Source organism: Lolium perenne, chromosome 3, assembly GCF_019359855.2.
Source record: "Lolium perenne isolate Kyuss_39 chromosome 3, Kyuss_2.0, whole genome shotgun sequence".
In the NCBI taxonomy this organism is placed as follows: Eukaryota; Viridiplantae; Streptophyta; class Magnoliopsida; order Poales; family Poaceae; genus Lolium; species Lolium perenne.
In genome coordinates, this window is record NC_067246.2 from 293,883,026 (window position 1) to 293,909,089 (window position 26,064).

At 44.3% G+C, this 26,064-nt stretch overlaps 4 protein-coding genes across 5 annotated transcripts; 1 reads left to right on the plus strand and 3 right to left on the minus strand.

Annotated features, from left to right (window-relative positions):
* The first annotated feature begins 5,016 nt into the window (after positions 1–5,016).
* LOC127345148 (KH domain-containing protein At1g09660/At1g09670) lies at positions 5,017–9,731 on the plus strand. Its single transcript, XM_051371583.2, has 7 exons — positions 5,017–5,438; positions 5,910–5,995; positions 6,675–6,820; positions 7,262–7,378; positions 7,470–7,586; positions 8,917–9,060; positions 9,141–9,731. The coding sequence occupies exons 1-7, from the start codon at positions 5,320–5,322 to the stop codon at positions 9,291–9,293; spliced, it is 882 nt and encodes a 293-aa protein (XP_051227543.1). The 5' UTR covers positions 5,017–5,319; the 3' UTR covers positions 9,294–9,731.
* A 982-nt stretch (positions 9,732–10,713) lies between these two features.
* Positions 10,714–14,060, minus strand: LOC127345146 (uncharacterized). Of its 2 annotated transcripts, none has more exons than XM_071828561.1 (4): positions 13,806–14,060; positions 11,909–12,083; positions 11,258–11,382; positions 10,714–11,167 (listed from the first exon to the last, which is right to left on the minus strand). In XM_071828561.1, the coding sequence occupies exons 1-3, from the start codon at positions 13,939–13,941 to the stop codon at positions 11,286–11,288; spliced, it is 408 nt and encodes a 135-aa protein (XP_071684662.1). In that variant the 5' UTR covers positions 13,942–14,060; the 3' UTR covers positions 10,714–11,167; positions 11,258–11,285. The 2 variants fall into 2 exon arrangements, with proteins under 2 accessions (XP_071684662.1, XP_051227540.1); XM_051371580.2 differs by having other exon boundaries at positions 11,253–11,382.
* Positions 14,061–15,935: 1,875 nt separating this feature from the next.
* On the minus strand, positions 15,936–22,711 carry LOC127345145 (CLP protease regulatory subunit CLPX1, mitochondrial). Its single transcript, XM_051371579.2, has 15 exons — positions 21,965–22,711; positions 19,900–19,961; positions 19,505–19,605; positions 19,296–19,375; positions 18,821–18,871; positions 18,642–18,716; positions 18,490–18,567; positions 18,044–18,100; positions 17,563–17,633; positions 17,372–17,471; positions 17,124–17,228; positions 16,855–16,917; positions 16,653–16,775; positions 16,424–16,582; positions 15,936–16,297 (listed from the first exon to the last, which is right to left on the minus strand). The coding sequence occupies exons 1-15, from the start codon at positions 22,634–22,636 to the stop codon at positions 16,238–16,240; spliced, it is 1,857 nt and encodes a 618-aa protein (XP_051227539.1). The 5' UTR covers positions 22,637–22,711; the 3' UTR covers positions 15,936–16,237.
* Positions 22,712–23,547: 836 nt separating this feature from the next.
* Positions 23,548–24,590, minus strand: LOC127340195 (uncharacterized). Its single transcript, XM_051365969.2, has 3 exons — positions 24,486–24,590; positions 24,016–24,299; positions 23,548–23,920 (listed from the first exon to the last, which is right to left on the minus strand). The coding sequence occupies exons 1-3, from the start codon at positions 24,513–24,515 to the stop codon at positions 23,548–23,550; spliced, it is 687 nt and encodes a 228-aa protein (XP_051221929.1). The 5' UTR covers positions 24,516–24,590.
* Between the last annotated feature and the right edge of the window lie 1,474 nt (positions 24,591–26,064).

Sequence of the window (26,064 nt, forward strand, 5' to 3'; positions counted from 1 at the left end):
CATGCTTTTCTCTTTATTCTTTTCACCGCCAGATTTTATTCTTCCTTGGATTTCTTCATCCTCGCACTCTCGAGAAAACCCTACATTTAGTCATCCCTTGCAAGATCTCCGCCATGGGGAAACACTAAAACTCCTCTGATGCTACCAATCCCTCTGGTAGCGGTGGCATAGCGCGGTCCGAGCGTCCGTTGGAAGCAAGAACAAACCCAAGGTCACTCCTCCCATTGTTGCGGGAGCAGTAATGAAAAAGCGTGGATGGTCATCCACGCGGCAGCAAGAACAAGGCAAGGCTAGCTCTATTGCACTCGTGGCGGAAAGCTACGGAGGAGCACAAACTCACTCCTCCTCATCAAGTTCTTCATGCTAAAGGCTCGATCGCTGAGCCCGGTCTTGCTCCGATCCTCACTCATCCTCCGGGATATATATGCTCCGAAGAATACGCAACCCGACTTCCCTGGCTTCGAGTTCTTTGCTTTCGACGGGGACTAGACACTGGAGCACCTGAAGATTCCTGACAAGTTCGTCAAGGCCATTGCTGGTCAAGAATCCGACCATGTCTTCTAAGGGAATCTAGCAAGGCCTAGAAGATGTGGAGGCTGAGAACATACTTCGATGGAGAAGGGGGCATGCTCTTCACCAATGGCTAGAAGGAGTTCGCTCATGCCTACCACCTCGAGCATGAGTTTCTTCTGACATTCCACCATCACCAGAGCACATTCAACTTCACCATCAAGAACTTTGACGGTCTCATGTGCTTCCGCTTCAACCTTCCCGGAGAGTAGTGAAGACGATGAATTATCCCACATCTCCATGGATTCCTTGTCGACACGGATCTCGTTGACCACAAGCGCGAACTTCTCCACGGTCTCATTGTCGACGCGGATCTTATCGATCTCAAGCGCGAGTGCCTGGAGTTGCTCTTTTCTTTAAATAGTTTCTCTTTTGCTCATGAAATTTTCTTATGAAGTCCCTCAATGTAATCACCAAGTTTGTGCTTTATTTGCACTTTTATAAAAGAAAAAACTTTTGTCCTTTTGTTCTCGTGCTTTGTGTATGCATATATGAAGTATATTTTTTTGCTTGAAATTCTTGTGCATCCGCGTACTCCTGATAGGAGTATCCCCCAAGCATACGACCCAACTCATGGAGGGGGTTATAATGCTCGAGTGATGCTTCAGTTTATTGATGAATACATAACATTCTGAACGTTAGTGTTAGTACTATAACTTATAGCTTTTTGTAGGTAGCTTTGTAAAACCTTTCATTGCTGAACTAAATGATGCATTGGCACCCCGCGAAGATCTTTCGTTAGCATGATACCAATATTCTATATACTTTGCTGACATGTTAGTTGAGCTGGCCAGAGTTAACAAAGGTATAACTTCTAGGCAGAATCAGGTACTCAAGTCTTTGTATATGGGTAAAGGGTGTGCAAAATCAATAAGTGCATGACGCTGCCCCGAGTATCGGGTGTATTAAAGGAAATACAAGCTTATAATGGAGAAATATTTAGCTTTATTGAAGGCTAGGAGGGAGATGAATACAATTACAACTTGGTGTCATGTCGAAGAGGAATCGCTAGAAGCGAGAGGAGGAAGAGACATATGCCCAATTGGAACTTGATTCAATTACAACTCGATGGTTGTCTCACCTAGGAGCTCGACTAAAGAAACATGCACACCATGGTCACACTAGGGTTTTGGGCTGTCCAGGTAACTACGCCTTCGGTCCATGGCTTAAGTAGGCTGATCTTGTGACGAGCATCCTTCCGCTGGTTGGCTTTGATGGCTTCAGATAGTCTCAGCATCGTGATATTATTGTAGACGATGCCATCTCCATTGACGCGGAGGTAAACAAAAAACGACTACCAAAACCTTAGCATAATCTATTGAAAATATTACATTTTACTTTTAATTAAAAAAGCCACACATAAATTGAGTTCTCCACCTCTTCTAACATCGGCGAGTCCAGCTGAAGAAGCGGAAATCTATCTATGGAGAAGGCTAAGGTGGCTTAGTTTTTTTTTAAGCGGCTGCTGTCTTCCACAAGTTTGCCGGGCTTGATTGGACATGATTCATGCAAATCACACACATACCCGCATGGCTGTTCAACACGACCAAATTCAGCTCCAGGTCCCTGACTGAAACTCGTGTTTCCTTATGGTCGTTGGCCCTAACCCGACCGGCGTGCTCAAAAAAATATTCTAAGACGAGCTCGTTTCGAAACGAAATCTTTGCACTGCCCGATTGTCTCCGGTCCGCCGCGAGTATAATACGTTGTACATGTACTCCAATTACTTTCTTTCTTTAATTTCGCTAGACAAAAATCAATGATGACCTGACCAACTCATTGGCAGCTAGCCAGCCAGCAGTACAGACTTTGGCAGCGATCGCGAATTATCACGAATTTGTGTACACATTTCAGTGGCTGTTTACAGCTAATTCCAAGAAAGCGGCCGCCGCACAGCGCTTAGAATAGCTAAGAAACATGCCAAAAAACATAAATTAACATGATTTCTTTTCCTGAATAATAATAATAACAGCTTAACAAAAGGAGCAGCGAAATTGCTGGTAGAGCCAGGTGGCCTGCCTGCCTGGCGTCCGTGCTCCAATGATTGGCCGAGCTGCCTAAATTAGAGCACTGAATCACGAAAGGCGTTTGGCAGGCTAGCCTCCGGAATGGACGGCCCGGATGCAGCCCGATTTCACCGCCTGGATTCAGCCCGTTTCTACAGGAGTCAACGCCGCCGCAAACGGCCACCAAGATTCCGTGAACTTGGTGGGAATTTTTTTTTACCGCAGCAGCGTGGCTAGGGGTACACACAAAGAGGACCCCCGGGTTCTGCTTGCAGTTACAAAACTACTCTTGGTGTATGCCATCGAAAATTTCTGATTTTGTATTTTGTTACTGCGGCATTCTACCGGAAAGCGGTAAAATTGAGGTTATGTTTAGCATTTGCGAATCTTATGTTTAACATTTAGCCAAACAAAAGGACGAATACAATTAATTAGGTAGATTTAATAATTTCTCTGTACCAAGGTTAGTAAGACAGTAAGAGCATCCCCACTCGTTGGCGCTCCCCACGCCCAAATCCGGCGAAATTTTCGTCCGGATTGGATGAAGTTTTGGCGTGGGGAGCGCCGAAGTTCCAGCCGTCCCCCCGGCAGGAAACCCCCAACCTCGACCATTTGACATATTTCAAACAAATTCAACATAAAATTTAACAAGTTCGGCAAACAAGAGGACGAAAATTGCTGAAACAAATTCGGCGATAACAGTACAATGTTTAACAAGTGCTGAAACAAATGAAGCACACAAATTTCACAATTTTTCAAACAAATTAAGACAGACTAGTTGGCGTCGGCGTTGGCGTTGCCTCGGAGCCTCCATATGTGCTCCACGAGATCATCTTACGAAATTTGGTGCATTGTAGAGTCTCGAATCTCCTGGCGCATAGCAATGAAGGCGGCCCATGATGGAGGCACTTGGTGATTAGGGCTGTGCAAGAGGACCCTCTCTCTCATATGGTGCTTCTTGCTCGACGGAAGGAACCGGATGCTTTCGCTCATCTTCAATAATCATGTTGTGTAGGCACACACAGCAGTTCATCACCTCCCACATCTGATCTTTGGACCAAGTCATAGCGGGGAACCGGACGACAGCAAATCTCTGCTGTAGGACACCAAATGCTCGTCATGTGCTCCTCGTCTTGGGCGGCTGCTGCCATCTCTTCTTGCATAAGCTCGACGAACATCTGCTCCTCCTCTTCGTCCGAGTCCATGGCCGGCGAGGCAAATGGACGAACACCTGACGGGCGTGGTCGAGGCAACCCGAGCCGCGAGCGACGACGAGCAAGCAGGCCGGAAAACAGGCCGGCGGAAGAGCAGCCAGATAGGCCGTCGTCCAAACACGGCGGAATATAGGCAGGTGGGGAAGGAGTGGCGGCGCAATCTGGGCAACAAGCCGGCGGGGTGGTGCCGGCGGCGAGAGAGATACGAGGGTGGGGAGAATTTGAGCGACGTGGCGGTGGGGTTCGTGCGTCGAGTCACCGACGGATCGGGCCCTTCCCCGCTTTTCACTCGTCCGAGTCCCCGAGAGCCCCCGGGGCCGGGGGCGTGGGATCGCCGGATGAATTTAGGCCCAAATCCGGACGAAAACGAGGAACCGGGGGCGCGACTGGGCCGAATTTCGCCGTCCGGATGGAAAAAACGCTCGCCGGGGGCCTCCTCGGGGGGACGAGTGGAGATGCTCTAACACACGCACAATGACCACGCTCGGCGTAATTATGATGATACCTCACACACACACATATATATTGACGTGTAATTATGATACCTCGAGCGTGTATATATTTCAGACATAATGTTGTACGGTCTAGTACATTGATCGTATATATTGGAAAGCAAGGCGGCAAAATCTTTTTACGCTTAATATTTGCGAATTTGATTCACTTTAGCTAACTGAAAGGACGAATGAAATTTACTCAGTAGGTTTAATTCCTCCGTACCACCACGATCAGTGCGAGGGTAACGCCCACACAATGATGACGCTTGGCGTAAATGATATCTGGCACACATATATATTTCAGAGAAAAATTCATTACAAATAACACGAGTATATTAGTGAGTGTATATTTAACGGTTGTCGTGATATTTATTATTTTTAAAAGGCCGCGGCATATTCATACGGTTTGAGTACATTATAGTGTTATACGTAAATCAACATTTTACATATTTTATGGACTTTTTTTTATAATGGGTGACACCTAGCAGGACAATAAACCTTCTTCAAATAAAAAAATAAGTAAAGAAAATTACAGGGGGTGGAAACTCCAGAAGACCTCGATCAATCATCTGCGATTACAGCGACAAATACTGCAGCGAGAGGGAGAGAATCCAAAGCCCTCCTTTGGGTTTGTCTCTTCCCCTCTCTCCTCCCTTCTCCCACCCACCCCTGCTCCCCTCCTCTGCGGGTGTGTTGTGGAGGGGAGGAAGAGCAAGAACCAAGAGCTGCTGCCAACGCCGCACAGCCTGGGCTCTCCGATCATTGATTGCCCATCTATTACCTTCCTCTTCTGTGATATAGAATCCCATCTATCCCTTATATATATCTCCTCCTGGTTCTTGCTAATCTCTCCTCTTTTTAGATTTCGGGGCTTCAGGATAGCCCCTTCTTTGTGCCGTAGCTTTGCTAAGTAGTTGCTGTTCTTGGGTTTCTTAGTTGCTTTGGCTCTCCGATTTTCTGGGTCCACGGTTTCTTTGTCCTTCCACCAAATCTTGCAATCTTGTTTGAGTTATTCTGGGCTGTTTTTTCGCCGTCATGGACGATAGGATTCCGCCTCCTTCTCACTTGCAGTATTCACCCTCTCCTGTCCATCATTCTTCGCCTCATCATCACCACCTCAATTCCATGAGGTATTCTGCCTCTGACAGAGAAAGGTGAGGTCCCCGCTTCGCTATTTCATCGCTCCAGTTTTGTTTTGGTTTTTTGATCCAGCCTTTTGGGAATCTTTCGTGGAGTACGAGATTTGATGCTGGCTGTGGAGATTTCTGCCTAATTACTCCGGTCTTCATGAAGTGCTGAGGTTGTGATGGAGGAGTGATGTGCGGAAATAGGGATTTCGATGATTGCTCCCTGCCGATAGATTTATGTTGGGATTGTTCATGTAAATTTGTCTGTAATAAGCTAGTCATTATATTCATAAAGTTATGTATATTTTTTTATATCTTGCTGGGTCTTGTTGTATAAATCTAATCAAAGTTCTAGTTTTTACCGTGTCTTGTTGGCTTCTAGTTATTCTGGATGCCTCAAATTATGCTTCTACTTTCTGTAATACAAAACTTATCTCTTATGTGAAGGATAGAGTTAGAGTGGCTTGTGTAATACTAATGAACTTGTTTCTTTGGCAGATATCTGGCTGAATTGCTTGCTGAGAGGCAGAAGTTAGCCCCATTTGTTCAAGTTCTTCCCTTCTGTACCAGGCTCTTGAACCAAGGTCTAATTTTCTTTCAGGCATTACTGTAATTTTACATGTTTATATGCTCTTTAACAATGTAGCTATTATGTGTTGTTAATAATGCAGTAGATTCAGTCATTCAGTTGCTATCATTGATTGCTAAATTTAGGTTAACTTACTTTACCCTAAGTGTTGGGTTATCGACTGTTGGTATTAGTTATAAGTTGCTATGGCATTGGGACAATCTTTGTGGATATATGGCACTCTCCCCGTCGGGAAAAATATTGGTATCATTATCATTTATTAGTGAGTTAAACTAGATCTTCTGTTAATACGTTTCTCATACATCTAATATACCGGTAAGATTAACGAGAAGGTAGTAGCTTGTCCAGTTCTATTAATAACTTTGCTCTCGTAACTCTGTCTCGTAACGGACTTCACACTTTGGAATTGATGCTTTCTTATATTGATCACGAATATCTATTTTAAGTATGGTCACCATGCAGCTTATTCCTTTTCTTTAACTGTGTGAAGTGACAACTTGCTATCTCGTTTCTGCCATAATTCAAGGCATTAGACATTTTTGTAGATAATAACGCCTACTGCCTTTTTCCAAATTTAGCGCAGCACAAATAGTATTACCGTCTTTGCTTTGCTATAGCATATTAAAATTCATACCCAGTTACTGCCTAATCATCACCATGTTTGTTTAATGCAGAGATTTTACGGGCATCTTCTATGCCACCTAACCATAATTTTGTTGATGCCGAGAGAATCGAGCATGGTAGCCCATTAAGGTTACCTGGCCACCCAGTGAATGGTCAGCCAATGGATCTGGAGGGATGGCCAGGAAGGCAAACAGAGGTAATGTAGATTCCGGCAATCGCTGGTTATCATTGGGACTTAATTGTTACGTTGTAATTGCATTTAAATAGGATGCGTAGCCTGTTACAAAAAGGAATGTCTATGAATTGTGGATCTATGCATACCCTGTTGTCAATTTTGTGCATAACATTGCACTTGTTTTCTGCAATTTAATATACCAGTGTAGTATCATTAAGCATGTGATTCGATAGCCTGAATTTTGTTAATTGAAGACATGAATATTAGTTCTCCAGTTTGACTTCTCATCTGTTCCTGACAACCACAAAAAATCTTACGCTATTTATTTGCTGCCTCGTAGTTACTTAATTGAGATTACCCTTGCAACGGTTTTTGTCAAGGACATTTATATTCCATCTTGCTATGTTAGCAACTTTTCTTAATCTTATTTTGTAAAAAATATAACCTCTCTTTTTTCTTCAGCATATGGGTGTTCTGCAAGCATCACCAATGAGCTGGAATGGTGCTCCACCACATTCTGGTACCCCTGTTGTCAAGAAACTCGTGAGGCTAGATGTACCTGTGGACAAGTATCCTAACGTACGCGTGGATTTCCTTACTGCGTTTTGCAACTTTATTTAGTGTGCTATGTCATGTCATGAATAACTTACACTCTTCTGGTTATTACTAGTTCAACTTTGTTGGCCGTTTATTGGGGCCACGAGGAAACTCCCTGAAACGAGTTGAAGCTACGACCCAGTGTAGGGTTTATATTCGTGGACGTGGTTCAGTAAAAGATTCTGTGAAGGTAACTAAGCACACTATCATGTACTGCTGTCCACTTCCTGATTTTAGTAACTTTGCTTCATTAAAACCATTAGACGCTTTTTGGATATGCTGATGTACCATGTGTTACTCTTATAATTATCATGTGGAATTAAAATTACATATGTCCCCTCGTGGTTAAATTTGCTTATATATTACTAGTATATCACTAATACCATAAAAAAAAGGACGTACCCAGTGCTAAGAGCCCCCGCACTGTGCGGGGTCTGGGGAAGGTGTTAGTGGCAAGCCTTACCCTCACGAAGTGCAATGTGAGGAGACCGCGACTCGAACCTAGGACCTCTCGGTCACAGGCGGTGAGGCTCTACCGCTGCACCAGGCCCGCCCTTCATATCACTAATACCATAAACAACCGAAAATAGGCTGGCCTGATTGATACACAATGATTGCCGCAATATCTGAATCTCATATTATGTTGACAAGGCCAGAACTGATAATGCTGTTAAGGTTGAATATTCTGCTTTTCAAATTCAGTATCAGCTACTTTGACTTATCTGTAGTATCATAGGATTCAATCTATGTTCATTGAGATTGTGATATCTATTTAGAAGTTACTGTTGTGTTGCCTGCATCCACAGATATTTCATCATACAAACTCTATTGGTCAATATATCTCCTGCCTTTGTGAGATGGCACAGCCGCACAGGTTACCTATAACACACAGTTCAACTGTCATGAAGTACTGCCGCTCTAGCTTTCTGTTGCCGCTTAGCCTTCATTATTTGGATCTTGTTTTTATTGATCCAGTGTATCTTGTTATTCACTGGATAATGATGACATCTATGTTCTACTATCTATCAATGTTATGATTCAAAGAACTGCCCCTGTTATCTAAGCCTTTAAGGTTGTGGGCTCAGGGCTGTAAGACAATCTAGGGAATGTCCTTGCATCGTTTAAGTCCCTACTTCACAAATTGAGTTTTACAGTCATGAGCTTCTAGCACAGCATATTACTCTGATGCTAGTTATTTTAGATGCAAAAAATAAGCTTTTCAAATCTGATATCTCATTGCTCTGATGCAAACATAAGCTTTTCAAATCTGATATCTCATTGCTCTGATGCAAACATAAGCTTTTGAAATTGTGTCGGTGCTACTGTGTTACCTTCGGACACTAAAAGATATCAGCCTTGCTCTTTACCTGTAGGCTTTGACAATGAACTTTACTTCTGTTTATGTGTTGCATAATACACTACTCTTGAATAGTTGATGCATGTAGCTTCATTTCTGTTATTTCGCACCCCCTAGCGAGACAAAATCCTTACTGAATGTATTAATTATTATTGTAATGTAGGAAGAGAAGCTGAGAGATAAGCCTGGGTATGAGCACCTCAACGAGGCACTGCATGTGCTTGTGGAAGCAGAGTTTCCAGCTGATATTATTGATACGCGTCTAAACCAGGCTGTGACCATCCTAGAAGATCTTCTCAAGCCAATTGTAAGCGCATCTATTTCCTCTTGTCCTTCCATTGACTTTACAGCTTCAAATATGCTGTTGCTAACTAGTGGTATCACCAGGACGAGTCCATGGACTACTACAAGAAGCAGCAGCTGAGAGAGCTGGCCATTCTAAATGGCACTCTGAGAGAGGAGAGCCCAAGCCCCCACCTTAGCCCCAGTGTCTCCCCATTCAACTCAACTGGCATGAAGCGTGCGAAAACGGGTCGGTGATCCGGAGTTTGTCTCTGATAGAAAAAAAAAACTGGTCGCGGTTCGATGATGTGTGATGAGAAGCTGATGCTGTACTGCTGGAGATGATTGGTGTCGCATACGCTGGGATGATCATCAGTGCTGGCCTATGCCTGTCATGATCTGCGCGCTTTACCAACCGTATGAGTGAAAGACGGTCCGTGGGTGGTGAATGATGATGGTCTCGGCGGGGTTGATGTTTGACGCTGTTCCTATTATTTATTCTTTGTGCAATCTGACCTTTGAGAAAACATTAACATTAATTATTGGTTGTTTGGGCAAGTTTAACAAGGCCAGTTGGCCAAAGCTGGGATTCGTCCAAGTGTCGGACAATAATTAGTCGGTCGGTCAGGTATTGTTTATGCCTGGAAGAAATAGCTGTAATATCATAATGCTGTGTCAAGTGCTGATGCTTTTGTGTGTGCGTGTGCCAGTAGTACGGGACAACCAGACAAAGCATTGCTGGGAGACAGGCAAGCTCTGTTAATGATGATCATTTGCATTCATATTTTTCTCTTTCCTTGTCTCTTTCTCCAGCACTCTTGTGTTGCAAAGTGCAAAGCTGCATATGTTCAGAAATATAGTAGCTCCTAGGAAATACAGTATGTAGGAAAATTTTCTCTATCTTTAGATTGCTCAAGTGAAATCCTATCGGTATTAGCATTAGACTTGCATGCCAGAAATTATTGTATATATTTGTATCGAAGTTGTTGATCAAATTTGCATATGGGAGGTCGTTCCTGAAATCAAGTAACTCTCAGTTGTTAAATTGAGCCAGTCACCATCACTCTTTGGGGGTAGCTTGCATGTTAGCACCATGTGCCAAAGTGGCCATGTGATGCATGCGAACTTGAATAAGTTGCACGGTGTCGCTGCGGCGAAAGGTGACTCATTGTCATGTGCACGGTGGCAGCCTAGGTTTCGGCCAATAAAAGTGCCGGCCAGGGCCACTGCGGCCGATCTGGCATCACCACCGGACACCGGAGAGAAAAGGACCTCAATCATTTTGCACAGCTTTTGCTAGAGCAGCTTCGCATGAGACGTCAGGGCGCTAGATTTACCTGCCCCTGATGCTACCTTTCCTTCCTGTGGTCCTTCCATGGAGAAAGTTCGAATCAAGAAGAAGAATAGTACTGTAGGTTTTTTCTTCTAGGTCTCGTCAGTGGTCAGTCAGTCTATTCTACTCCAGCATTTGGCCGGCACAGCCAGAGGAATATCTGATGATTTTGATCGCTCTGATCTCTTGACTAACAAAATCAGATGCTGGAAGGCCGGCCACTGATTGATCAATCGCGTTGAATACCCAAGCGTATTAAGAACTCGGAATTGTGCAGTATACTGCAAGGCCTCCATTTTCTTAATGTTCCCATGGTATAGGAGAGATTTGATGAAAAGATACTGATAAAAAAGAAAATACTACTACTAATAGCATTTCATTTTCATCTGACGTAGTATGACAGAACGTTTGGTGTAGCACTGTGGAGGAACACAGATCTTGTTGAACAATGATGTCCAAGAAAAAAGAAAAACAGGAACGACTTACAAGGAGGCAAGGTAGACTAAATAATGGTGGCATGCTTAAGACGAGATAACGAAAGATTTGAGGCGACACCGTGTGCAAGACGAGTATTTCAATGCGCAACAGCGTTCTACAGATGAGCATTATACTATCGACAGCGACCCTGCGAAGGATACTACAATGCGGAAGGAGTGTCGCGTTCAATCACATGATGGTTGCATCCTGGCACATGCTTCACGAATTGATCCTTCCAGGCTCCACGATAGTAGTTTTTTTTTTACTTGGATGGCACCAGGGTAGAATATTGACAAAGCAAGAGAAACCCTGGAAACAATCGCTGCAAGATCAAACAAGCGAGTGGTCATTTCAGGTTCCACATAGGCATGGAACAGCGCCTTGAGCTTCTGGATATATGATATTACCAACCCTGCCCGTTCCTTCATGTGCTGCTTAGTCTACATCCGCCTCCACTTGTCGATCTCCTTCGTCGTCGCTTTGATCAGCTTCCTGGTGCTCTCCATCACCTCATCAAACAGGATATCAAACTCTTGGCTGCAGAGGTTTTTTACACATAATAGTGTTAGAAGGATGGGATAGCATGTGCCAGTAAATTATCACCTAGGAAGAATACAAATACACGAATCTTAATGATTAACTGGCCAGTTTTTTACAGAGTTGTTGTGTTAGCAATCATAAGATAACATGTGCTAGTAAATTATCATGCAGGAAGAATACACTAGAAGTATATTGACGCCTTAACCATAGGTAGCCTTTAACAAAATTTACCGAAGTTCCAATCAAGTGCAGGAACCACATTTTGACACTCAAATAACATGTATGAGCATAGCCAAGGTCAAACCGACCACTTGTATGGATGTAAGCATGTCAAACAATAGGTAAACGCCAAATGGAGCCATATTGCAGTTTTGCAATAATATAAATTAGAATAACTGCATGCACTCGTATAAGCACATTCAAGGTCAAATACGGCCCATCTAGGATGTAAGCATGTTGAACCATAGGAGAAGCCCAAATGGAGCCATCTTGCATTAGTACAAAGCATAGAGTAATTTCTTACTCGTAAGGAAGACTCCTGGAGTTCTGAAATGATCTCCTGATGTTTGAATATTTCCCGTTCTCATCATACGCCATTCCCTTTCCAAAACCATAACCAAAACCTATTCCTATTCCACATCCAGCACCAGCTCCAAATCCCAGCTGTAAACCAGGGAATCCAGCTCCAATTCCTGCACCTGTTCAGCAACATAAGAAGTGAGATAAGAACAGACAAGATAACATGATGTTAAAAAAAATCCACTGTCAGCATATGCGGGAACCAGATGTTTTATTGTGTTCACCGTCACCTGCTTAAATAATTTTGCTCTTTTAGATGGTATTCGATCTGTATGAACTGTAAAGTACTTAGAAGCCAACACCAGCATGCCACCTTACAATTAACACAAGTGATTATAGTGGGAGGAACAACTCAGAGCATGCACATGGAACAAGATTTACTGATTTGTACCATGGGGGGTCCAAAGTTACAGGATGCAAGGAAAGGCATAATCTAATACACTATACAGTGCAGATGACCTCAAACACACATGTGAATATCTGACGACCTTATTGTTAATCTCTTTTCAGCTAATAAATACTAGTTGTAATCAGACGTGAAGAATCAAGCAATAATCATATCATTATTGCCGACTCCCAGAGGAGTCGGTCTCTCCTAACCCTAGCCGCCGCCGCCTTGCCCGCCGCCACGTCGCCCTGTCGCCGGCGCCCTCCTCCTCGGCTGCGTCCGCTCTCCTCCTTCCCCTACAATCTACGCCCTCCTACCACTTATCCTTGAATTAGCAAAAAGAGTGTCACTAGAGTGATCTGGATTGGCAATACTTGTTTTAGTTCGCCAGACTATGGGAAGTTATATGAGTAGCTCTCTCCTTTTCAAGCTGGCTACTGGGTTTTGCACGACAGCCACATTTTCCTGGGTATCTCGGCTTATCACGTGCGTTTGCTCTCAGATGGGTAAATTCTACATTAGAACAAACAGTCACCAGAATACCAGATACACTAATACCAGTCATATTATTATTCTTGAGTCTTGACTGCAATTTCCTCTTTAAGTAATCATCAAAATCACGCAAATATTTTCGTTTGCGAACCACTTTTTTTCCAAACTGCCATAATATTTTCATTCACATAAAAGATAAAAATATATTGTCTAGCCAGTCATCCACAGAATCACAAATCAGCCAACACATTCACTGTATTAAATCATTTTCAAATGAACCGAACCAAACCTGTATGAAAATTTGGGGACACAGATTTTCACAGGAATCCCACAGCGACGGAATCATCAGAGTCCAATAGTTCATACAGGCCTAAATTACTGAACCTGAACCCAGCAGACCTACAGTCATACTAGTCCAACAGTAGATAACATGCAGCCGATTAGAAGTGCAGGATATGTTTATGCGCTTCAAACAAGAAAGAGTCTCGAATCGAATTTTCCCATTGTTGGAACTGCATGGGAGATCGGGAATTAATTACCGCGAGATGGGGATTCAAACCCGGGTGGGCTGGCTGCGCACTCGCTTTGAACTCAGTTCTCAGGTTTTCACAAGAATCCCACAGCGACGGAATCATCAGAGTCCAATAGTTCATGCAGGCCTAAATTGTTGAACCTGAACCCAACAGACCTACAGTCTTACTAGTTGCTGATAACATGCAGCCGATTGGAAGTGCAAGATATGTTTAACGATTTAAACAAGAGTCTCGAATCGAATTTTCCCGTTGTTGGAACTGCCTAGCCTGATCCTGACGGTGACGGCACCAAATATCCAAACTGAACAGCCGGTCAGCAGCCTACGCGCAAAACGAACCTAGCTGGTGGCGTACCATGCCCACCGCCGATTCAGTCCAGGCTGACAGAGAGGAGGCGGAGGAGTATCCTAAACTGGTGAGGCACGTACCGCCGAGGATGCCGACTCCGACGCCGACGCCGCACCCGGCGCCGATGCCGAAGGAGGGGCCGAGCTTGCCGAGCGCGTCCGACCTCACCACCGGAAGGCCCCACCTCGACGACCCCCTCCTGCCGCCGAACGCCATCTCTCTCTCTCGCGTTCCGAAGGTTCAGGAGAGTTCGAGATTTCTCTCTCGGTGAGGGGCTGGGAGTAGGTGGGAGGGGACGGAGACGAGAGTGACGGGTCCGTTTCGCCACCCGATCAGCCTCGTGATTCGTGCGCGCCCCGGGTTCATGTAACCGTAGCAAGGTTTGCGCTTGGTGGACTGGCCACTTCCGTTCGACATCCCCTCTGTTTTCCTCGCTTTTCGAACTGCCAGTTCAGGGTTCAGAGTTCAAACCTTTCCGCATACTCAAAACATTTGGGGCTGCATGTGAGTCCTTGGTTCGTATCGAGCTAGCAATTTTCAGCCATTTGATTACCTAGACCGAGTCGAGTTCTTGCATAAATCGGTTCTTAAAGCAGCGGCGGGTCAGGCCCCGGAGAAACGTCCAGAATGCCAGTTTCTCCAGGGACAGGCCCGTTCTCGAGCCTCCTTGACTCCACTGATGTAACTCCTACACCTACTTTGGGTTATCCCTTACACTACTCCACACACACCCTCTTCTCAAATCAACATAAACATAGTCCGAATCGAAATAATCTGTACGTGAAAAAGATGCATGTTAATGATAGGAATCAATTCCCACAATCGGTTTCGAGTTTCGTAAGTCGTCAATTTCGTGTATGAAGTTTTGAGCGAATTTTGCCAAATTCGTCACACGCACTCAACCGTTTAAAATTTCCTTCGAGGGGTGGGTTCACCTCACGATTCCGCATAATTTTCATGTTGAAAGGTTTTCGTTTTGGTGGACATAGACGTATAAATAAATGGCTCACTAGTATAATGTAATGTGTACGTATGTGTGAGTATAGTTTGCATTATTTTTGCTCAACTTCTCGCTTGTCATTTTCATAGACGGCGACGTGGTGATGATATGTGAGAAGTGAGAGGTGATAATCCATGGTGGTGGCGGCATGGTGATGTTCATCTTCGTGGTCCACGACGTGATGATGCTTGTGACCGGCGTGACCGACGGTGTCATGGTGGTATTCAGCTTCGTCATCGGCGACATGGTTATGCTTGTGACGGGCGTGAACGGTGTTATCATGGTGGTGTTTGTCTTCGTGGTCGGCGACGTGGTGATGCTTGTGACGGGCGTGAACGGTGTTGTCATGGTGGTGTTTGTCTTCGTGGTGGGCGACGTGGTGATGCTTGTGACCGGCGTGACCGGCGGTATCATGGTGGTCTCGTCTTCGTGGTCGACATGGTGATGCTTGTGGCCGGTGTCACCGATTGCGTCATGGTTGTCTTCGTTCTCGTGGTCGACGAGGTGGTGATGCTTCTGGCCGGCGTGAACGACGATGCTATGGTGGTCTTCATCTTCGTGATCGGCGACGTGCCCATGTTTCTTACCGGCGTGACCGACGGTGTCATGGTGCTCTTCGTCTTCGTGGTCGGCGACGTGGTGACGGTTTTGACCGGCGTGATCGGCGATGCCATGGTGGTGTCTGTCTTCGTGGTCGCCGACGTGCCGAAACTTGTAAACGGCGACGTGAGGCTTTGTGATAGGCGAGGAGGTGAGAGGTAAGGTCACCATATGTATAAGTGGTGAGGCTATTACTGGGCTCGTATGAAACCAAACAGATTGAGTCATTCATTTCTGCTGGGCCAAAAAATTCTGCACAACCTATTAAACAACAGCCCAAAACTGCACCGTGGCCTGTTCGCGCCGCGCAAGGGTTCCCATCTCACTGAAGCAGTTATGCAAGGAATCGGCCAAGGTAACCAAACGCGCCCTTGGTGTTAGCATGGAATCATGAATCTTTCGTATTGATCTGAAGATTCAGAATAACTTTTCTATAAACATTCATATGATGGTGATCCTGAAAAGTCTACATGCAGTCAGCTTCTGTAGGACTGCAGACACAGTGTAGCTTGTTCCAGAAATCACTGCGTCCCAGTACTACAGATTTTTAACAACTATACAAACGCAGAAGGTTGCAGACAATGCTTGGAAGTTGGAACATGTGCACATGTTACTGGGCAAACTGCTCTTGCTTATTATGTTAAAATGGTGTTTACACCTTTGCCAACAACAACTATAATCTGCCCGGTTGGGGGGCATCAGAAAGAATGGGAAACATGTTGTTTATAGCAGGATGGTTGCTCAATCAAAAGGCAACTCCTGTTTACATCAATTACAACACTATGGCGCGCTAGATCTCTGCTCCTCGTATCTTCAGCAGAATCTTAAATATATCACAGGAAAATTGGTTAAAATAACTGGGGGGTGTGAGTGGACAACATTTTACATGATATACGGTGTTGGTAAGGTTAATTACAAGCTAACAATCCTTGACAGCATGTACGCGTCTTCGACCTCCGCCTCGTTAGTTTCCTGTACATCAAAGCAGATATTACAGCAAGTAGTGCAAAATAGTTGGGTTGTTTCTGCTTTCCTATGTGTATTTGGTCTAGAAGATTCCGGTGTAAGTTTCAGTGTTCCAGCTATTAAGGACCATACCGGTGAATTCGGCATGTTACTTCTTGTTATGTACCGCCCCAATGCACCGTCCCCTCGAAGAATTTTAGCCCCGCAACCAGGCCTATCAACAGAACCAATGGCCTCCTCATCCACCACAACAGCATCTACTCGCTCATCTCCAGCTTTCTCATCTGGGATCTGTTTGCGAAGAACATCAGAATGTACACCCCAGTTCTGCATCATCATTACAGAACAGTGCAAAGCATACCTCATACATGGCCTCCAATAAGAAGTTCTCTAGGATAGCTCTTAGACCACGTGCGCCTGTATTTCTGACTATGGCCTTCTTTGCTATTATTCTCAGAGCACCATCAGTAAAGTGCAGCTTAACCTGAGAACCAAGAAAACTAGAGATTATAAATACCGCAAACAAGCAAGTCTATTATCACAATAATTTTTTGTGGCCTCACATTGTTCAGGCTGAACATTTTCCTGTATTGCCTCGAAAGCGAATTCTTTGGTTCTGTAAGAACCTGAATGCAGATCAAATTACTTCAGTTAGTTTCAGCGAGCTAGCAATACGAAAATCATCTAAGAACTTATGCAGATGTTGGATCATTTAGTTTATGTGAAAGAGAACAGAACATAATTCTGAATGAATGAGGACATCAAAGGCTTAAACCAGCAACATTATGGGGATACAAGTAAAAAATTAATTGCACTTCATTTTCAGAACTACCTGAACAAGTTGATCTTCGTTCAGAGCTGCTAAACTAACTAGAATTGGCAAGCGTCCGATGAACTCTGGTATAAGGCCATACTTCGCAAGGTCTCCACTCTCAACCTGCCAATGGGCATGGAATTGTTCATAACTATGTGAAGAATATATTTTTGTAAGATAAAAAACCTGCTCCAAGTACCAACGGAAACAGTTAGAACGTCGGAAGGCGTTTCTGTAATTCTATCACTAGATAACAACATGCTTACAGATTCTAACAAAGATGAAGTGATCGTTGGATTGGTCACTCCAGAACTTCTCATGTTTGTACGAATGGGTGCCCCAAATCCTATAGATGAATCTTGTCGTCTGATTCATGTAAGAAGTCACAGTTAAATTCCACATCCACTTATCAATTTCAAATATCTGCAAAGTAAGCAATTTCTAAAATATGCAGTACCTTTCCGAAATAGTTTTTTCCAAATCTACAAAAGCACCGCCACATATGAAAAGAATGTCTTTTGTGTCTATCTGCATTAGAATAAGATCTGTTACAGGCATGACTTGCTGAAAACAATGAAATATGAAGACAGGTTTACAGTGCTTATAATGCACATAGAGGCTGAGAAATAAAATATGCATGCTCTTGGGCATTTCCACCACAGCCCCATGGATCACTGCTATATTACTATCAAAAGAAACCCTGTATGAAAAGGCAAATAATGTAGCCAGTTCTACTCTAACAAGAGCATATTGGCCTTTCAGTCGTTAAAACATGCTTCTTATTTCCATGTTCATCATGAACAACGCACTAAGGTAGACTATCTTTTCCACACACACACAGAAGATTTCCATTTGAAGGAACTTTTTTATTAAATGCAATCAATTTTTGAATCCATATCATACTGAATGATTTATGAAGGACTGTATAGGGATGTAACCTGTATACTATCATTGCGAGAATTTTTGCGAGATCCCTTTTCAGGAATGGTGACGACCTGTGTACAAAGCAAAACTAAGTTAAGATAGTACCCAACATATGGCAGTATCTCCTTGCAGAAATGAATAAACATAATAATCAAAGTAACGCAGTATCACCAAATTATAGGCATTAATTGTGTCACCAACATCTGGAATAATTTTGATAACCCAGTGTGCAACAGCCGTTTATTTGTATATAAGATACAATATCACATAGTTTTGTATACAGTAAGGCTATTTCTTACATGACTTATCATCCAGGCATGGATGTAATATATTTCAATGTTGTATAGACTAGTCTCTTGATGAGAGGTTGAAGTCTTTCAAGGAAACCTCGTGTGAGGTCCAACTAATTACTACAGCTGTGAACATTAAATGAAGAAAAAAAATAATAGTGATCACTTACCGTTCCTTCTAGGATTTTTAACAAAGCCTGTTGAACACCTTCACCAGATACATCTCTACTAACATTTGCACTCTCAGCCTGCAACAAGGTTGTTATTAGAAGCCTCCTCGTTAAAAAAAACTAAGCAAAAGGGAGAAGAAAAAAATCTGTACCTTCTTTGTTATCTTATCTACTTCATCTATGTACACTATCCCTTGCTGTGCAGCTTGAACGTTATATTCGGCCTCCTGAAAATTCAGAATGTCAGGAGGGTCAGGAAATCTTAAATTTCTCTCTGATCATTAATGTGAATATATGCAAAGAAAAGGCATTGATAGCCAGCCACACATACCACTAGTAATTTCTGAAGTATTGACTCTACATCTTCACCTACATATCCAGCCTGCAAAACGATGTAAGCTTAGTTCTTTTTGGTTTCCCCTTAATAACAACATATATCTAGCTTCACCGTACAAATATCGCATTCTATCTCTGCAATTATAGTCCACAACATACAAGTATGATAGAAGTCGAAAAGCAGGTGGAAATAGTAATAAAAGCCAGTTCACGATAGAGAAATCTACTTTGATATGAAATCTTGACAAAATTACTTAGATTCAAAAATTGAAACCCAATCGTTAGGCATATTATAAGATAGGGAAGTATTGGTTAAACTGCGAATTTTAGAATAGTGTACACACACAATTCATGTTTAAGAGCAACAATGCTAATCACTGGGCATTCATATATCGACTGGATGCATTTAAGTAAGATTCTTCTGCGACAGTTCCGTAAGCAATATGATCATAAATTGGTGATGGACTTGCCTGTGTTAATGATGTCGCATCAGCTATAATGAATGGTACATTTACAATGCGTGCTAATGTTTTTGCGAGCAATGTTTTTCCTGTCAGCAGATAGAATGAAGAAATATATCATTATCAGCGCCAACTTGTAACATGTCCCATTAAACATGTATATGGTATCCTTTGAAAACTCTATTTAGAAATGTTGAAGCTCAAAAACAAATACTGACCTGAGCCAGTTGGACCCATCAGAAGTACATTGCTTTTATCTATCTCTACATTATTTTGCTCATCGTCTGTAGTGTCGGGATACCCAGAATTGGCCGCAGATCTGGATTCACAAATATGTCAGTCAAAAAGCAGAACATGCCAATAAACAACTATTCCCTCTGTTCCAAATTAGTTGACACAACTTTGGTCTAGATATGCATGTATATAGACGCGTTTCAGTGTGTAGATTCGCTCATTTTGGAAAGAAGCTGCATCAACTAATTTCGAACGGAGGGGTAAACACTTTAAATGGGCACATCACAAATGTGTAAAAATACTTCAGCATTTCATGATTTGATACTGTGGAGATATGATAAGAAGGCTAGACTGAGGACAGCTAAGGAGAGAGACTAACCCTTTCTGTACAGTTGCGTTATATATTCTCTTATAATGGTTGTATACAGCTACTGATAGAACCTGCAATGAAAGTAAGAATTTGGATAAGTATGTTGGAAATATCGTAGTATGTTTTTTCTGGAAAAAAAATATTATGCCATAAATGAAACACAAGGTAATACTTATTGCATTTTACTCATTTTGGTTAGTGAAAAAAATAGATATCCAACTTATTTCAAGTTTCTCCTGCAAAAATACCATATTGAAAATTTCCAATTTTATAAACAGCTTCAGGAACTATTGCCTAATTCAGTTCACAACATATCTCTAGTCCGTACACCCACTGGCGAGTAGTATAATATGGTAATCCATAGAGGCAGAATATTCTGTAATCAGCAGCATCAATGATCATTTACCAAGCAATCGCTTCATTTACCGAGCTATGATTTCTACATCTCGAATCACCAGAACCAAATTCTACATTTCTACTAGAAACACTCACGATCCTTACCGAGCCATAAAAAATCACGAATGAGATGTTAAGATACAGTGGTGAGTGTTACGTATTAGTAGCATCAATAATCATCTACCAAGCAATTGCTGCATTACTCAGCTGCGACTTTTCCATCTTGAATTTCCATAACCCGATTCTGCATTTTACTGGAAACAGCTGACAAGCTACGGTGATACCTTTCGGCAGCCGAATCATTGAAATCACTGCCGCGTGCTAAGCAGATGGAATTTCATCTTGGTAACCTGTGTATTCTCTGTTCTAGGCTTCTAGCTGCACGGCAAAGGAACATTCTCTCTATTTGAAGCCAGTGAATCATGTAATGCCAGGTTTTTTGGCCTCAATGATGCCCGTTTGAATACTGAAATTAATGCCGAAATATCATGTAGAGTAACTATATTTAAAAATACAGTATTGAATCTTTCCAATTTTATAAGGAGCTTCAGGAACTATTGCTAATTCAGTTCACAGCATATCTGTAATCCGTACAACCACTCACGAGTAGTATAATATGGTAATCCATAGAGGCAAATATTCTGTAATCAGTAGCATCAATGATCATTTACCAAACAATCGCTCCATTCACTGAGCTATGATTTCTCCATCTTGAATCACCAGAACCAAAATCTACATTTCTACTAGAAACACTCACAATCCTTACCGAGGCATAAAAAAATGATCAGATATTAAGAAACTGTGGTGAGTGTTACGTATCAGTAGCATCAATAATCATCTACCAAGCAATCGCTGCATTACTCAGCTGCGACTTCTCCATCTTGAATTTCCATAACCCGATTCTGCATTTTACTGGAAACACCTGACAAGCCACGGTGATACCTTTCGGCAGCTGAATCATCGAAATCGCTGCCGCGTGCTAAGCAGATGGAATTTTATCTCCGTAACCTGTGTATTCTCTATTCTAGGCTTCTAGCTGCATGGCAAAGGAACATTCTCTCGATTTGAAGCCAGTGACGCATGTAATGCCAGAGCTTTTTGGCCTCAATGATACGCGTTTGAATACTGAAATTAATCCCGAAATATCATCTAGCTATATTCAAACGTGCTGAAAATACGGAATTTGAAGCCAATTGGAAGACACCATTGAGGAAGCAATCACAAAAACACGCTTCAGACAGTAATTAAAACGAGGTGCGCTTTTTTGTTACCCCATCACCCAGCTGTATATGATTTCACTCAATTCTAGAAATTATAAACTATCATCACCTATATTTGCAGACCAAATATTTAAGCCAATTGGCAACAACCATTGAGCAAGCAACCACAAAAACAACGCACTGAACTTTCAAGTTCAGGCACAATCAGCCAGTAATTAAAGCCAAGTTGCATTTGTGCGTTGCCGCAGCAGGCAGCCGTACACGATATCACTCAATTATGCGAGCCACCTAGGCAGATCCACTCTGTAAGACCCAAAATTCACCTATCCGTGTGAAGGTAGCAGTGAAGTATGCAAGTACAGCATACTACATTGCATCACGTACGCCAGGACTAGCAGCGATCGCACCCGTTGGAACCGGATAACCCATAATTGGGACCAGAGCGGAGTAGCGAGTACCTTTTTAGCCTTGCCCTGGCCGATGACGAACTCGTCGAGCCTCCGGGACATCTCCCGCGGCGTGGGGAGCTCCTCGCCCAGGCTGGCGCCTCCCCACCACTCCCTCTTGGGCGCGGCGCTGGTGCCCTCTCCGCCAGAGGAGTCCCCGCTGTTGCCGCCACCGCCACCGCCGCCGCCGCCGCCCCCGCCTCCTCCGCCTTCCTCCCTCCCTCTCCTCCTCCCCTGTTTCCGGCGCGAGGGGACCTGCGGCATCTGCATCGGCGGCGGCTGCGGCATCGGTGGCCACTCGTCGGGCGGGCGCTCGGTGATCATCCTCTTGATCCGGAGTAGGCCCTCCCGGTGCTTGTCCTCGTCGGCGCCGCCGACGCCGCCGGGGATCTCGAGGAAGGCGCCGCGCAGGGGCTCGATCCGGTGGGCGCGGAAGAGGAAGGCGGCGCGGCAGGTGGGGCACTCGCCGGCGCCGTCGTGGTGGTGGGGCGGGTGGGAGGCCCCGTCGGCGGGCGGGGGAGGGACGGGCTGCACGGAGAGCTGCACGGACATGTGCCCCGTGCAGCGCGGGCAGTTGACGTCCGCGTGGATCCGGGGCCCGCCGGAGCATCGCCGGACGGTGGCGGCGGAGGCGGAGGCGAGCGGCGCCGCCGCCTCCCGCAGCCTCGAGATGGTCCGGAGCATGGCGATGGCGGGCGAGCGAGGTGGTGGAGATGGTCAGATGGATGGAAGGAGATAGGGAGGGAGGGAGGAGAGTGGGTGAAGAAGTTTTTCCGTTTTTTTTATACGGGCGGGGCCACTGGCGGAAAGTGAGATTTGATTGGGCGAATCTGGGCCGTCGGATGGGGAGCTGGAAATGTCTTGCGGCCCGGAGTGGTTAACGGCCGAGGGTGGGTGGATTGGGAGGCCGACGTGTGGGCCGCTGGTTTTTGGCTGCCATGTGGGGCACGTGGGGTCCGGGATTCAGCCGCTAGCGTCGAGTGCGGAGGAATCCTTATCTGCTGCGCGCTTTTTTGGGATGGTTGCGTGTTAGCGGAGCCTGCCTCAGGATCATCATCTTTGGTGAGCTGACGTGCCGATCGAGAGAAAACCTTGGCCATGCTCTTTACGTTTTCCGTTGGAGCTCAGCGGAAGAACAATGGCGGCAAGCGAGTACGTACGCGTGTAAGCAAGTGTGCACCTGCATCGCAACAACAGGAAGATGAGGAGGATCATTTGCTTCGCATGCACGCGCTTACCCCGGGTAGTTAGTTACCGGTCACGCTAAGAGCATCGCCAGAGACACCCTCGAATGGTCCTCCGAATAGCCATTTGAGGCGTCCACCCAAAAAAGGGGGCTCTCATCGGCCATCCCAAGTTGATGTTGGCATCAGCCCACATCAACGGCGGCTCCAGGAATTGGGTGAAGGGTATTCATTTCCCTCCCCCAAAAAAAGCTCAAAGCTCAATGTGAACAAAATAACAGCTATATAGTATATACATATGACATATGGCCACAAATTCACTAGTACCAACAATATTTTAGTCAAATAACAGCACAAAATAGATAGTTCATAAAACCATAAATCCATAGTAATTATCAATAATACAACTAATCATTTGCATTGAGGCATACAAGCATTACCTTTTCTTGATAGAGTAATTGATACTATTACCATGTAACTTTGCGATCGCCTAGTTGGAAGATTTTTATGACATCGATCTTCATCCTTCACTTGATTGAAAAAATCTCTCTCAACAAATGTAACCAAAGCATTGTTCAAATATTCATCACTCATTTTGTTTCTTAGCTTATTCTTCACATAGTTCATCAAGGAGAATATCATTTCAACACTAGCAGTAGCTATTGGCAAAATCAGTACCAACTTAAGAAGTTTGTAAACAAGAAAGTATTGTTGATGTTTGTTTGTCTCCACAAGCATAGCTGAAAGTTCAATTATACTCTTCAAGTTTGTAAACCTTCCATCTCTGCGCACATGACCTTGAACTTATGGTTCTTTGGTTGACATGGCCCCAGCTCAATGTATCTCCTACTCACTCTATCTTGATCATTGACATCATACCTTGAGATGGGAATTCGCTTCCCAGGATCATGTTCAAGTGCCCCCAAATCAGCTTGTGTTAGTTCATCATCATCTTCATCAATTTCTTCATTATCTACCATAATTGGGACTGGGTTTGCGCGGCTGCTCTCCGGTTCAAGTCCTGCATCCGGTGCTTGAAATAGAACCAATTGCAGACTACTCTCAGGTTGACTAGGTGTTGATCTTTCATCAATCTTTTTTGCTTTTGAAGCTTTTCCCCACATTGTAAATATGGTACTGTCAGCAGCACTTTTCTTTTTCATCTACATTACAAATGAAACAAATGAAATTTGAAGAAATTGCTCAAATTAGGAACTTGCATCTAGCAGCAATATCCTAAAACTAGCAACTAAATGTGCATCTAGCAGCAATATCCTAAAACAAGGCCTAAAGGCTAAATCTAGACTGAATTCTGAAGAAATAGAGAGAAAATGAAGTCTAAATATTACCTTCCCCTTGCCGTGGCTCTTGCTGGACATTGCGTCGCCGAATCGCCGCTCGCCGATGGCCGTCCACCGCGCCGCGGTTGCTGGTTCGCCGGCCGCCGCCCGCTGTTCGTAGCTGCGCCGCGCCGCGCCACGCCGCCGGCTCGCCGCCGCCTCCGCTTGGCTCGACTGGAATCGAGCTAGGGTTGCCGCCGTCTCTTTTCTTCTCTATGTGACTGCGTGTGCTCTATTCGTGCGAATGAGCGAATCGTGACTCGTGACTGAGAGCACAGCGTGCTGCGGTTGTGTTGGGATGAGGTTGGGCTAACGGGCCACATATTTCCTGTACTTAATTTTTTTCTGCCCAAATCATGGGTATTCAATTTCATATACCTGCATACTGATACGTCTCCAACGTATCGATAATTTCTTATGTTCCATACTACATTATTGATGATATCTACATGTTTTATGCACACTTTATGTCATATTCGTGCATTTTCTGGAACTAACCTATTAACAAGATGCCGAAGTGCCGATTCTTTGTTTCTGCTGTTTTTGGTTTCAGAAATCCTAGTAAGGAAATATTCTCGGAATTGGACGAAATCAACGCCCAGGGTCCTATTTTGCCACGAAGCTTCCAGAAGACCGAAGAGTCAACGAAGTGGGGCCACGAGGTGGCCAGGAGGGCAGGCGGCGCGGCCCCACCCTTGGCCACGCCGCCCTGTCTCCTGGGCCCCTCGCGACGCCCCCTGACCTACCCTTCCGCCTACAAATAGCCTTCGTCGCGAAACCCCCAGTACCGAGAGCCACGATACGGAAAACCTTCCAGAGACGCCGCCGCCGCCAATCCCATCTTGGGGGATTCAGGAGATCGCCTCCGGCACCCTGCCGGAGAGGGGAATCATCTCCCAGAGGACTCTACGCCGCCATGGTCGCCTCCGGAGTGATGTGTGAGTAGTTCACCCCTGGACTATGGGTCCATAGCAGTAGCTAGATGGTTGTCTTCTCCTCATTATGCTTCATTGTCAGGTCTTGTGAGCTGCCGAACATGATCAAGATCATCTATCTGTAATTCTATATGTTGTGTTTGTTGGGATCCGATGAATAGAGAATACCATGTTATGTTGATTATCAATTTATATCTATGTGTTGTTTATGATCTTGCATGCTCTCCGTTATTAGTAGAGGCTCTGGCCAAGTTTTTACTCTTAACTCCAAGAGGGAGTATTTATGCTCGATAGTGGGTTCATGCCTCCGTGAATCTGGGGAAGTGACAGAAATCTCTAAGGTTATGGATGTGCTGTTGCCACTAGGGATAAAATATTGATGCTATGTCCGAGGATGTAGTTATTGATTACATTACGCGCAATACTTAATGCAATTGTCTGTTGTTAGCAACTTAATACTGAAGGGGGTTCGGATGATAACCTGAAGGTGGACTTTTTAGGCATAGATGCATGCTGGATAGCGGTCTATGTACTTTGTCGTAATGCCCAATTAAATCTCACTATACTCATCATAATATGTATGTGCATGGTCATGCCCTCTTTATTTGTCAATTGCCCAACTGTAATTTGTTCACCCAACATGTTGTTTATCT

What these genes read in the sequence shown, in the direction of transcription:
- LOC127345148 (XM_051371583.2), top strand. Translation starts at nt 5,320, where the DNA reads ATGGACGATAGGATTCCGCCTCCTTCTCACTTGCAGTATTCACCCTCT. An exon ending in TACCAGGCTCTTGAACCAAG is followed by an intron (nt 5,996 to 6,674) that starts GTCTAATTTTCT and finishes TGTTTAATGCAG; the next exon opens with AGATTTTACGGGCATCTTCT. An exon ending in CTGTGGACAAGTATCCTAAC is followed by an intron (nt 7,379 to 7,469) that starts GTACGCGTGGAT and finishes GGTTATTACTAG; the next exon opens with TTCAACTTTGTTGGCCGTTT.
- LOC127345146 (XM_071828561.1), bottom strand. Translation starts at nt 13,941, where the DNA reads ATGGCGTTCGGCGGCAGGAGGGGGTCGTCGAGGTGGGGCCTTCCGGTG. An exon ending in CGGAGTCGGCATCCTCGGCG is followed by an intron (nt 12,084 to 13,805) that starts GTACGTGCCTCA and finishes GTTGCTGAACAG; the next exon opens with GTGCAGGAATTGGAGCTGGA. An exon ending in TCCAGGAGTCTTCCTTACGA is followed by an intron (nt 11,383 to 11,908) that starts GTAAGAAATTAC and finishes AAACCTCTGCAG; the next exon opens with CCAAGAGTTTGATATCCTGT.
- LOC127345145 (XM_051371579.2), bottom strand. Translation starts at nt 22,636, where the DNA reads ATGCTCCGGACCATCTCGAGGCTGCGGGAGGCGGCGGCGCCGCTCGCC. An exon ending in CTTCATCTTTGTTAGAATCT is followed by an intron (nt 17,229 to 17,371) that starts GTAAGCATGTTG and finishes GCCCATTGGCAG; the next exon opens with GTTGAGAGTGGAGACCTTGC. An exon ending in AAATGTTCAGCCTGAACAAT is followed by an intron (nt 16,776 to 16,854) that starts GTGAGGCCACAA and finishes CTTGGTTCTCAG; the next exon opens with GTTAAGCTGCACTTTACTGA.
- LOC127340195 (XM_051365969.2), bottom strand. Translation starts at nt 24,515, where the DNA reads ATGTCCAGCAAGAGCCACGGCAAGGGGAAG. An exon ending in AGAGCCACGGCAAGGGGAAG is followed by an intron (nt 24,300 to 24,485) that starts GTAATATTTAGA and finishes TTTGTAATGTAG; the next exon opens with ATGAAAAAGAAAAGTGCTGC. An exon ending in AAGCGAATTCCCATCTCAAG is followed by an intron (nt 23,921 to 24,015) that starts GTATGATGTCAA and finishes TCATGTGCGCAG; the next exon opens with AGATGGAAGGTTTACAAACT.